The sequence below is a fragment of the Sphaeroforma arctica genome, assembly GCF_001186125.1.
Source record: "Sphaeroforma arctica JP610 unplaced genomic scaffold supercont1.34, whole genome shotgun sequence".
Taxonomy (NCBI): Eukaryota; class Ichthyosporea; order Ichthyophonida; genus Sphaeroforma; species Sphaeroforma arctica.
This window is the reverse complement of record NW_014040524.1, coordinates 98,003-110,285: the sequence shown is the minus strand read 5'-3', so window position 1 is coordinate 110,285 and position 12,283 is coordinate 98,003. Positions and strand designations below refer to the sequence as shown.

The window sequence follows — 12,283 nt, the reverse complement described above, 5'->3', positions numbered from 1 at the left end:
TATACTACTATATATATATATATATATATATATATATATATATATATATATATATATATATATATATATATATATATATATATATATATGTAAATGTTTGTATCTGTGTGTGTATATATACACACATATATATATATATGTAAATATAATCCCATATACTATATACATATCCAACAACAACAGAACATACTGGCAAGGATGGTAACGATGGCAACGATCGTGATGAAGACCCAGTTGTAGATGGACAGGCCGATCATCTTGCTCTCTGAGAAGTCTGAGGGCGCCGATCGCACTTGATACGCCAACATCGCACCCAACACCATGATGGCCAATTGGATGCCCACGAGAATGGCCTGCAGGGGCCCTACTTCACACACCTGCCACTCTATGCCCGCGAGGATCTGGGAGTCCCGTGAGATGGGGTACAGGGCCAGGTAGATGGACAGCCCTACACTGCACACTACAAACATCCCGCCCAGATGTTGCAGCAGCTGGCTGTGTGTGTATGTGGGGGAGTGGGTGAGGGGGGGGGGGAGCGCAGCAGGTGAGAGTGTGCAGAGGGGTGTGTTTAGCTTTGATGTGAGAGACTCTGGATTGGGCGAAAGGGCTTCGCTGACATATGAGATATGAGATATGGCCAGCGTGAATGGTATAAACAGGAACACGGACAAGTAAACAACTACACAAACACCGATACAAAGGCAAGAGACCATAGACATGTCAAGAGCTTAGGGTTTAGGGTTTAGGAAAAAATACACACTACACACTACACACTACACATTACACACTACACACTACACATTGCACACCACACCCTACACATTACACTCTACATCCTACACACTACACACTACACATTGCATTGCACACTACACTTTACACACTATACACTACACCCTACACACTACACATTGCACACTACACCCTACACATTGCACACTACACCCTACACATTACACACTATACACTGCACACTACACATTACACCCTACATACTTGTCCCCTAGACTGGCACCAGAGTTCTTGAGCTTCGCAATGTCAGAGCCAAAGATCATGCGTATCCTGTACGTCTTAATAAACAACGCTCCGAAGGTGATGACGAACCCACAGTTCCACAGGCACATGCCAGTGTAACAGCCCCACGACCCCTCTGTGGCCAAGTAGATCAACGGCTGTGCACAAGGGCAGAGTGTGCGGGAGATGAGCATATGGGAAGAAGGAGTACGTGCTAAAAACCCTAAATCAGTACAAACCTCCTTGACACGAGTGTGGGAAGATAGATGTGTGGCATACGCCAACAAGCGTAGCCTTACCCGCGATAGTACAATAGATTGTCTGTGGTGACAGAAGGTGCCCCCCGTACACAGAGACTAGAAAACGTACCACAACCCGATCGGAGAAAACGTACCACAGAACCACTGACTATAGAAATGATAGCAGCGAACGTAATACAGGTATACCGATCGTACAAACCGTACCACGTGCACTCATATCCAGAATACGTAATAAAAGTACATATACTGGCAATAGAAAACGTACCACCGGCAAACTGATGATGCCGCCCACCAGCATCAGCATCATGAACACGGGACTGGCCTTCTTCAGTCGCGCATGCTCATGGCGATAGTACATGACACCGCAGAAGGTCAGCACCAGCACCACCTCACACGCCACCACCAACGCAATCATGGTGGCCAGGATGGGCGTGGAGATGCTGCCCTCCTCTGTAGTGCAAGGCGGCGGTGGGGTGGGGTGGGGTGTGTGAATGTGGATATGAATGAGAGTGGGAATGGGAATGGGAATGGGAAAGTGAACATGAATGGGATATGAGAGAATTGGGGGAATGGTTGTGCAGATGGTTGTAGGATCATACAACAGAACGAAGAAGTGAAGCCAAACAGAGCGAGAGGCGGGCGAGGTAAACATGTGGGTGGCCATAAGCACAGCCCAGAGAACATACACAGCCCATTATGCCATGCACATGCACATGCACGAGTGATCATGGAACTGAACAATTATAGACTAATAATATATTAATCATAGATTAATTATAGATTAATCTACGATTTATTATAGATTAATCAGAGACTAATCATAGACTAATAATAGATTACTCATAGACTAACAATCTACTACTCATAGACTAATAATAGACTACTCATAGACTAATAATGAACTACTCATAGACTAATAAGAGACTACTCATAGATTAATAATAGATTAATATCAGATAAATCATAGGCTCATAACAGATAAATCATCGACACAATGAATTAATCATAGTCACACAATAGATTAATCATAGCAATCGTATAGCGTCTATGTAACCGCTTCCTGTGCTCATAAACGTTCACTATCCACACAACCGCCTACACCTCCTCCCCCGCATACACCAATCACCACTCGCTCATGCACCGCTGCACACCCTTGCACATACCATTGAGGACGACAGAGTTGACCTGCAGCTGAATGCTCTCATTCCACGGCCCATCGCCATCGCACGAGTACTTGGCCAACTGCAGTGCCTTGGAGAACAGCTGCTGACTGTAATTCCCCAGCGGCACAAACCACGCACGCGCCCCGGGATCTGTCAGGGTCCACTGCAACGAGACGCCGCATACGAGGTGTAGGGTTTGGGTTTTAGGGTTTAGGGTTTTAGGTAGAACCACAAATGGATAGGTGGGGTGGATGGGTGCGTGCGTCATGCACGTGGTTTGATGAGTAAAAAAACTTAAATATGTAAGTACGTAAATATGTAAATACGTATAGTGAGCGTGGACGGAATACAATCCGATGTCAGTTGTGGGCAGAACGCAATACATCAATTGCTAAAAAAACCCCCCGGTGCTGACGAGAGCTAAACCCTAAACTAAAAACCCTAATCTGAAAACTCTAAACCCTTGACTGCAGTGTACGCTTTGAACTGCTTCTATCGTTTTCTCGTTGTTCTGCGAGTGAGTGAGTGATTTGAGGGTTTTAGGGTTTTAGTTATCGGTGAGTGAGTGAGTGAGCGAGTGAGTGTGTGTGTGTGTTTTTTAGATTGATTGTTTTGGATGTTAACCACGGATACCGGACACTCTTAACATGGGAAGGCCCACATACATATCATTCTTTTCACTTGACACGTCACATACATATCGTTTCTTGCGCTGCTCCAGGTAACAGGCGGCGGTGAATGAGTCAATACTCACGCCCATCGATTCTTTCGTTTGCGATTTGGTGTCAAAGGTCAACCTGAAAGGACAGGAATATCATGACACAACAAAAGTGATGAGTGAGTGAGCGATATCATATCATATGAGAAACCAAAGAGATGAGTGAGTGGTATCATATTATATGAGAAACCCTACACACATTCAACAACTACACATTACACACATACAAACGACACGCCCACATCAACAACCAACACATAAACACTTCACAAGCACACACGAGGATAACCGCAGGAGAGTGTGCGCAGCAACGGATGATGACGCTCACCTGAGTCTGTTTGTTTTGATATCCCGTCGGCAGAAGTTGACGACAGTGTAGTAGGTGGTGTCATCAATAAACGATCCCTTCATGGGGCCTAGAGACCCCCGGAATACCGGATACCACTGCTCGCTGCAGGTTAAAAAGAGCCAAACAAAACGCGTCAGGTAGGTTAGATGACCAGGAGAGCCACATACAGCTGCAGCTGCACCGAAAGCGACTGGATTGAACGGAATCGTGTGGCACATATCGCAGGGCCAAACACGCACTTACATAGCAACACCATAGCAACCGCAAACACCATAGCAACCGCAAACACAACAACAGAGGGCTCACTGGCAAGTACGACAGATGATGCATTCATTGGTACACAACACAACACAACACTCCATCGCAAGTGCGTTTCCATGGCAACGCAGCAGGTCGCATACTCGTCGTAGTTGTAGAGGTCCACGCCGGTGATGTTGGCGCTGTCCCGCTGCACAAACATCCAGATGTCTGTGATGTACCACGTGGTCAGCACAGCCGCGTCTTCGGGGGGGTTGAGTGTGTAGTTGAGCTCAGGCATTGACACATCTACTATGAACGACACCTCCCCCCCGTCGTATCGATAGGGGCGGAAGAACTCCTGGTCAGGGTTGCCTAGCAACCGTGGGGAAAGGGACAGGGGGCTTGTGAGCTGGATGTCATGACAGGCCTAACCAGCTATGTGGCTCTCCCAACAAGTAATGCAAACCATTGCAGCAGAAAGTCATTCTAGAGAATGGTGTTCGATGCTCTGGCGTAGCTACAGCCATGGCACACATACCGAATATATTCTGGGGCGGATAGTCCTTGTAGAAGCCTGGAGTGAAGTCCTCCGGAGGATATGAGGGATACCCCGGCTCATCCTTAATAAAGCGGAACGGCTACAACGAATGGGTGACAGGTGAGCACGAGCACATCAAAGTAACTACGTATCATAGACCGGCAATGTAACTATGTATCATAGACCGGCAATGTAACTATGTATCATAGACCGGCAATGTAACTATGTATCATAGACCGGCAATGTAACTATGCATCATAGACCGGCAATGTAACTATGTATCATAGACCGGCAACGCAGCTGTGGCATTGCGTGTGTGATTTGTTGTGATGTGTACGTATGCTCCGTTGTTTAGTTACAAGCCGTGTGCGTGCATGTGTGTGTGTGTGTGTGTTTGAAGACACACGTGTGGGTGGTGGGTGTTTCTGTGTGACTGCACCTATTGCGCAAATAGGGTTTTAGGGTTTAGGGTTTAAAAATAGAGTCGACGTTGCAGAGGCGCAGGCGACACTTGACACTCGGCTGAGATGTGTTTGTGACGGATGAGCAAAGTGAGAGTCAGCAATGGCCCGTTGGTGGGGTTTGGGGTAAACATGGCCCAACCCCAAATTTCACAGGCCAATGTCAATGACCGTTCCCAGTACTGCGATAGAATCAAACGAAGGTTCTGAAGTTGTGGATGTAGTTAAGATATCACGACCCCCTTGACTGTCACTACAGAACCCTCTGTAAAAAGATGGGAATATAGAACACCCTGACTACCAACACAGAACACTCTGTAGGAGGATGGGAATATAGAATACGGTTGGTGTAAAACAAGTTCAACACGCGTTTGGCCCACGAATAAACCACAGTGCATGTGCTTCTCACTCTGCATGTGCTTCTCACTCTGCATGTGCTCACAGCCTACCGTGGTGACACTGTACTCTCGCGAGAGCAGTTTGTGATTGATGGAGTCTAAAGGGTCGAACACAAACGGCACGCCCTCCTCGTAGTCAAACAAGTAGCCATCCGTCTGGTTGCTAGGCAACGAAATCACGTCATAAGTCCATGACTCACCCGACGACGTGTTCCACATAGGACCCAATAGGATGGCTGCAAGCGGTCACAAGGGTTTAGGGTTTAGGGTTTAGGGTTTAGGATTTAGGGTAGATGCGAATCAGGCAATGTGTGTGTCTACGCCAAGGGAAAGGAAACGATGGAGAGTCACTCTGGTGCAAGTGAGCTGCTATTCTAGCCATAGTCGCACTACTGCAGAGCAGGCATATGCCCGCTGAGAGAACACAACGTTAACAGGACATGTAGGGGCTTTCAGGGCGACTAGGGTTTAAGGTTTCCCGGCCATCTAGGGTCTAGGGGTTTTCAGGACATGTGGGGTTTAGGGTTTCTTAGCATGCAAAGAATATACCGTCGTTGGGTTGTGCGATGACGTAAGGGCACGTGTTGGTGAGGTTGAATTTGCCGCGTGAGGGGTTCGTTGTTGCGTCAGCCACAGAATCTGTGATACAATAGTCACACTTTGGAGACCCTGGAAATAGAACAGACGAGGAGAACAGATGAGCTAATAATAGCGCATCTAAAAATAGAACATCAGAGAAGAACAGATGCAGCTAAAAATAGCACATCCGAGGAGAATAGATGAGCTAAAAATAGAACATCTAAAAATAGCACATCCGAGGACAACAGATAAGCGAAAAATAGCTAATCTAAAAAAAAGGACATCAGAGGAGATCACTCTGAGCACAACCAGACACATCCTTGATAGGCCCAATAAGTGACGCCCGTACGATGGTGTTTACTTTACTCTATCAACTAGAGGCTTTTCACCTTCCAGACATGTGCCTCCATAGCCACCGCCGCTGTCGCTGCACAGCACCTACCGTAGACGTCGTTGTACTGGCCAGTGGGGCATAGCACACACTGTGCATTCCCTGGGTCGGCCTTGAAGTAGTTGGGGGCGCACTCGACACACGTGGAGTTGTACCGAGAGGTGGTGCCTGCCACCCACGTGCCCACTGGACACGGCTGGCAGGCTAACGCATGTAGGGAGGTGGGAAGGGAATGAAATGTAGGTAAGTGGGAAGGGAATGCAATGTAGGGACATGCAAAGCAATAGCTGTGTGTTGGCAGATACACATGCACATGCACATGCACATGTGCGGAGAGGGCTACTTCGCATACATATTCTTCAGCTTATCAGGACTGTCGTTGCATATATGTGCTTCTAGTACAGTTTAGTTAGCGGGTCCTCTCATGTACGACTGCTGCAGTCTTTCTGACTTGTTGTCGCATGCACATGTTTGGTTCCACATACACGTGTGTACGCTCAGTTGCTTTAGCGTGTACGTTTACGTGTGTTGGTGTGTACGTTTACTTGCGTTAGTGTACGTTTACTTGTGTTGGTGTTTGTACGCTTACTTGTGTTGGTGTGTACGCTTACTTGTATAAGTGTGTACGTTTACTTGTGTTAGTGTGTACGTTTACTTGTGCTGGTGTGTACGTTTACTTGTGTTAGTGTGTACGTTTTCTTGTGCTGGTGTGTACGTTTACTTGTGTTAGTGTGTACGTTAACTTGTGTTGGTGTGTACACGTACTTGTATTAGTGTGTACGTTTACTTGTGCTAGTGTGTACGTTTACTTCTGTCGGTGTGTACGTTTACTTGTGATAGTGTGTACGTTTACTTGTGTTGGTGTGTACGTTTACTTGTGCTGGCGTGTACGCTTACTTGTGCAAGTGTGCAAGTTTACTTGTGTTGGTGTGTACGTTTACTTGTGTTGGTGTGTACGTTTACTTGTGTTGGTGTGAACGTTTACTTATGTTAGTGTGTTCGTTTACTTGCGTTGGTGTGTACGCTTACTTGTGTTGGTGCGGTCAATGAAGAAGCCGTCGTTGCATGTGTACGTCTCAAACAAGCGCACTTGCAGAGGCTCTGACCACCGCAGCCCATCGGACACTTCGTATGTGAAGTTGTTGGGTGATGTGTCGTTGCGAATGCTCAGCTCCCTGTGCATTGCATGAGGGGATTAATTATGCATTTAATTGATTTAAGCATTTAACTGGGCATATTTAATTGGGCATATTTAATTGGGCCATGCTCCATACACACCCACCCAGCCACCTACACACACACATACCACCAGTTGCGCGACAGCTCCATCTCCTCCATGATGGGTCTGTAGTACACGGCCACCTGTTGCTGGCCTGGCGTGTAGTGTGGTAGTTCGCTGCCAGCCATCAGCCGCTGCGCTGACTTGTTGCGGTAGTAGTCGTCGGTGTAGAGCGCACCCAACGACACGCCCATGCCAATGCGCACGGCACGCCCCTTGGCGGAGAGGTCAGTGATGTTCAGCAGAATCTCCTGAACACGCACACGCACAGCAGTCGAGAGAAGAGGATGGGGGGGGGGTGAGAGGGGGGGGGGTGGAAGACCCTGAGACTATAAGACGATGAACAGACAGACGGGTGAGAGAGGGGTGGAAGAAGCTGGATATGATAGAATAGGATAGGACAGAGGGGTAACTAAGAAACGCAAGCATATACTGCGACCCCAAAGCCATAACAATCCAGGCCAGCGAGGCTGAGAGAAAACTTGCATTGGTAACAATGTAACCACACACTACGAACAAGTGCACACACTCTACGAGCATGCCGGGTTGTCAATCTCCGCATAAACAATGGGCACAGCACTACACACTCACAACACACATCACACACCACAGATGAAAGCACAGGTATGCACACACACACACAAAGATGCACATACATACATACATACATACACAAACGTACATACATACATAACACATGCACATACATACACATACAAACGCACATATATACATACACACACGCACATACATACACACACATACATACATACACACGCGCACATACATACACACACACACATACATACACACACACACGCACATACATACACACGCGCACATACATACACACACACGCACATACATACACACACACGCACATACAAGGCAGTTGTAGTCGTACGGCCCCTCCTGTTCAAACACGTAGTGGCCAATGGGAGCAGTTGAGATCACTCGCTCAGGCACCGCAGACCAGTCCTTCAAGCGATGAACAGAACATATAAAGAGAAGAAACGCGAAGAGAAGATGAAGAGATGAACATTTAAAGAACAGAGATGCGCAGAGGAGAGAAGAGATGAACATTTAAAGATAAGAGAAGAGAAGAAGGAAATGGACAATGGAAACGCAACACAGTACTATGCAGTGGTATAGCATGTATTCTATTAATAGAAGTTTTGATAAAACACGGCTGGGACGCCGCGAGGACTGAAAGCGTTTAATCAAAAAGGGTAGTTCATTTGTTTTTTATACAATGTTTATATTTATCCGCGCAGGGCGGAGAGAGCTGGCTGAGTCTTACTCGTACACGCTCTCACTCACACTTACACTCACATTCATTCTCATACACTCTTACTCATACACTCTTAATCACATTCACGCTCACATTCACATTCAATTGATAAAAGTATTCTATATATAGAAGTATTGATAAAAGTCTCATGAAAGTATAAATAATAGAATTAATAGAACAGGAGTATTAATAACAGAATTAATAAAAGTATTAACAGTGTTAACAATTGTATTAACAGCGTCAATAAAAATATCAACAATAATATTAAAACAGCACCAGGAAACGTCTAAATAAAGATATTAATAAAAACATTAATAAATGTTTTGATAAAAGTATTGAAAATCAATAAAATTATTAACGGCAGTATTTATAAAAGTTTTAATTAAAAACATCAAAAATGATAGATGTACTGATAAAAGTAACGATGAAAGTATTAACATTAAATAAAAGTATTGATGAAAGTATTAACATTAAATAAAAGTATTGATAAAAGTTTCAACAATAATTTCAATCACAGCATAAAAGTTTTAATAAAACTGTCAACGAAGGTATTCATAAAATTAATCACAAAGGTTTTAATAAAAGTACTAATACAGTATCAATGAGATTCGAATTAATGTAATACAATATAAGTCACTAATAAATGTCACTAATAAATGTAATACAATATAATTCACTAATAAATGTAATACAATATAAGTCACTAATAAATGTAATACAATATAAGTCACTAATAAATGTAATACAATATAAGTCACTAATAAATTTAATACAATATAAGTCACTAATAAATGCAATACAATATAAGTCACTAATAAATGAAATACAATATAAGTCACTAATAAATGTAATACAATATAAGTCACTAATAAATTTAATACAATATAAGTCACTAATAAATGCAATACAATATAAGTCACTAATAAATGCAATACAATATAAGTCACTAATAAATGAAATACAATATAAGTCACTAATAAATGTAATACAATATAAGTCACTAATAAATTTAATACAATATAAGTCACTAATAAATGTAATACAATATAAGTCACTAATAAATGTAATACAATATAAGTCACTAATAAATGTAATGAAATACAAGTCACTAATAAATGTAATACAATATAAGTCACTAATAAATGTAATACAATATAAGTCACTAATAAATGTAATGAAACACAAGTCACTAATAAATGTAATACAATTCAAGCCACTAATAAATGTAACAAAATACAAGTCACTAATAAATGTAATGAAACACAAGTCACTAATAAATGTAATACAATTCAAGCCACTAATAAATGTAACAAAATACAAGTCACTAATAAATGTAATGAAACACAAGTCACTAATAAATGTAATACAATTCAAGCCACTAATAAATGCAATAAAATACAAGTCACTAATAAAAGTAATGAAACACAGATCACTAATAAATGTAATAAAATACAAGTCCACGCAGTGAGAGAGAGTACGCGCAGTGTTTCTGCCTATGGCGCGAGTGGGGACTGGTGGCACCCATCGACCACTTCAGCGTGAACACGACTTGTCGCAAATTGCACCTGTCGCAAATTGCACCTGTCGCAAATTGCACCTGTCGCAAATTGCACCTGTCGCAAATTGCACCTGTCGCTAATTGCACCTGTCGCAAACTGTACACTTCCATCCAACCATTGCCCTAGACATTCACGCGGCACCTACCTGGTCGCGCCTGAGCTTAGTCCACATGGCCTCGTATTCAGCCGCGGTCAGAGCACTCTGTCTGCGGTAGAGACTGTGCAAGCAGCCAATGGGATGGGAATGTTAATCACGGGAATGCTCCAAACGGCTAAAACCCTGAAACCCTTAATCACATGCGTGATGCAGGGTAGTGTTAGCCACATGAAGGTTAATCCTGTGAAAGTTCATTACAAAAAGGCTAAAACCCTAAACACCCTAGTCACATGCATGATGCAGGGGAGTGTTCATCGCGTGAATTGTGTTGACTTTTTATAGGAGCGCGTCATTCGAATCAACTGCGAACGTTCTGTGGGCCATTGGATGTGGCGCAACGTATGACTGCGAGATTTAAACAATACCGAACTTTTACACCACAAACCCACACAAACACAACAAGGCACTCTATAGCCATACAACTACAACAGTCCACATCAGCACCGCACACAAACAACACGACCCTAAATCAACACTATGCGTTAGCTCGCTGACCTGCGTGTGGGGTGTGTGCTGCGTCGGCTGTTTGCAGCTGACTGTAGAGTGGTGGGGTCAGTGAGGTACAACTGTTGGATGTCCTGTGACGAGATGGCCTCGGCAGTGGGTGGGACGGGGAAGTCGTCGGTGAGATAAGTGCTGTTGCTATAGTAACAGTGGGCTCCTCCATGCACCTGTATGCCATGGGTAGGGCTGTTGTAAGAATCGGTTTATCACTCACACACACACACACACACACATGTGTGTGTATGCATGTGCACGAGTCTGGGTATGCGGGATTGCGTACAACAATGTATCTGGTTGAAGTATAAGGCACGTACAATGAACTGTGTGCACTTGCATCCACATGAACCATTGCATGCTTTCACACACTTGCACAGGCCACTAAGCAGCCTACATGCGTGTCTACCACATTCACACCCACGACCCACACCCACAAACACGCAGACATATATATATATATATATATACGTACAGACATACATACGTACAGACATACATACATACATACAAGCATGTATACACACACACACACACACGCGCGCGCGCGTGCATACATGCATGCATACATACATACATACATACATACATACATACATATATACATATATATATATATACCCAAACACGCACACCCACTGCCACGCACCTCGTACCCCATGTACGCGTCTGAGGCTGAGTTGAGTGCAATGGGCAGGCACACATAGTCTGATCGTGGCGTGATGGCCCATCCCTGGTAGTACTGTGTTGCTAGGGTGGTGTTGTCACACACAGCACACCCAGCCGAGTGCAAATGGTTGCCATGGCCACTCAGATCAATCGCAATGGACGCGTCGGCTTCGTCGAAGTTCCAGTAGCCCACCTGTGGCAGACAGTGAGTCATGGTTAGTGAGTGAGTCATGGTTAGTGCACGCAGGTGTAGGCGTGAAGCGAAGGGTGGTGTAGCTGTGCGTAGTATGTGTGTGCTATTGAACGGTTCCAGTCATGGGTGTAGTGTAGAGAGAGACGTATGTACTTGTGTGGCAGGTGTTCGTAGCTGCGTCTGTGGACTGTGTGATTGCGATGGTGTCACTAAAGACATTCGCAAAGCCGTCCGCGGAAGCAGGCGATAGTAACTCTAGTTACAAACCCTACATACAACAGCTAGATACAAACCCTAGATACAACCGCTAGATACACCAGCTAGATACAAACACTAGATACAAAGCCTAGATACACCAGCTAGAAACAAACCCTACTACAAACCCTAGATACAACAGCTAGATACAAACCCTAGATACACCAGCTAGAAACAAACCCTAGATACACCAGCTAGATACAAACCATAGATACACCAGCTAGATACAAACCATAGATACAACCGCTAGATACAAACCCTAGATACACCA

At 44.4% G+C, this 12,283-nt stretch overlaps 2 protein-coding genes across 2 annotated transcripts in view; both read right to left on the bottom strand.

Annotated features, from left to right (window-relative positions):
• Positions 1-6,580, bottom strand: part of SARC_00957 (hypothetical protein) — a gene marked incomplete at its 5' end in the record, with an annotated part of 10,683 nt that extends 4,103 nt beyond the window's left edge. The window contains 12 exons of the mRNA XM_014305339.1: positions 191-495; positions 997-1,172; positions 1,540-1,724; positions 2,438-2,600; positions 3,135-3,234; positions 3,484-3,606; positions 3,906-4,116; positions 4,283-4,382; positions 5,193-5,377; positions 5,691-5,810; positions 6,163-6,307; positions 6,542-6,580. Of these exons, the coding sequence (XP_014160814.1) occupies positions 191-495; positions 997-1,172; positions 1,540-1,724; positions 2,438-2,600; positions 3,135-3,234; positions 3,484-3,606; positions 3,906-4,116; positions 4,283-4,382; positions 5,193-5,377; positions 5,691-5,810; positions 6,163-6,307; positions 6,542-6,580 (1,852 nt within the window). The remainder of the gene's footprint in view (positions 1-190; positions 496-996; positions 1,173-1,539; positions 1,725-2,437; positions 2,601-3,134; positions 3,235-3,483; positions 3,607-3,905; positions 4,117-4,282; positions 4,383-5,192; positions 5,378-5,690; positions 5,811-6,162; positions 6,308-6,541) is intronic.
• Positions 6,581-10,370: 3,790 nt separating this feature from the next.
• The window catches only part of SARC_00956 (hypothetical protein), a gene marked incomplete at both ends in the record, with an annotated part of 3,738 nt that continues 1,825 nt past the window's right edge, over positions 10,371-12,283 (bottom strand). Inside the window, 3 exons of the mRNA XM_014305338.1 lie at positions 10,371-10,458; positions 10,893-11,068; positions 11,545-11,757. Coding sequence (XP_014160813.1) covers positions 10,371-10,458; positions 10,893-11,068; positions 11,545-11,757 — 477 coding nt within the window. The remainder of the gene's footprint in view (positions 10,459-10,892; positions 11,069-11,544; positions 11,758-12,283) is intronic.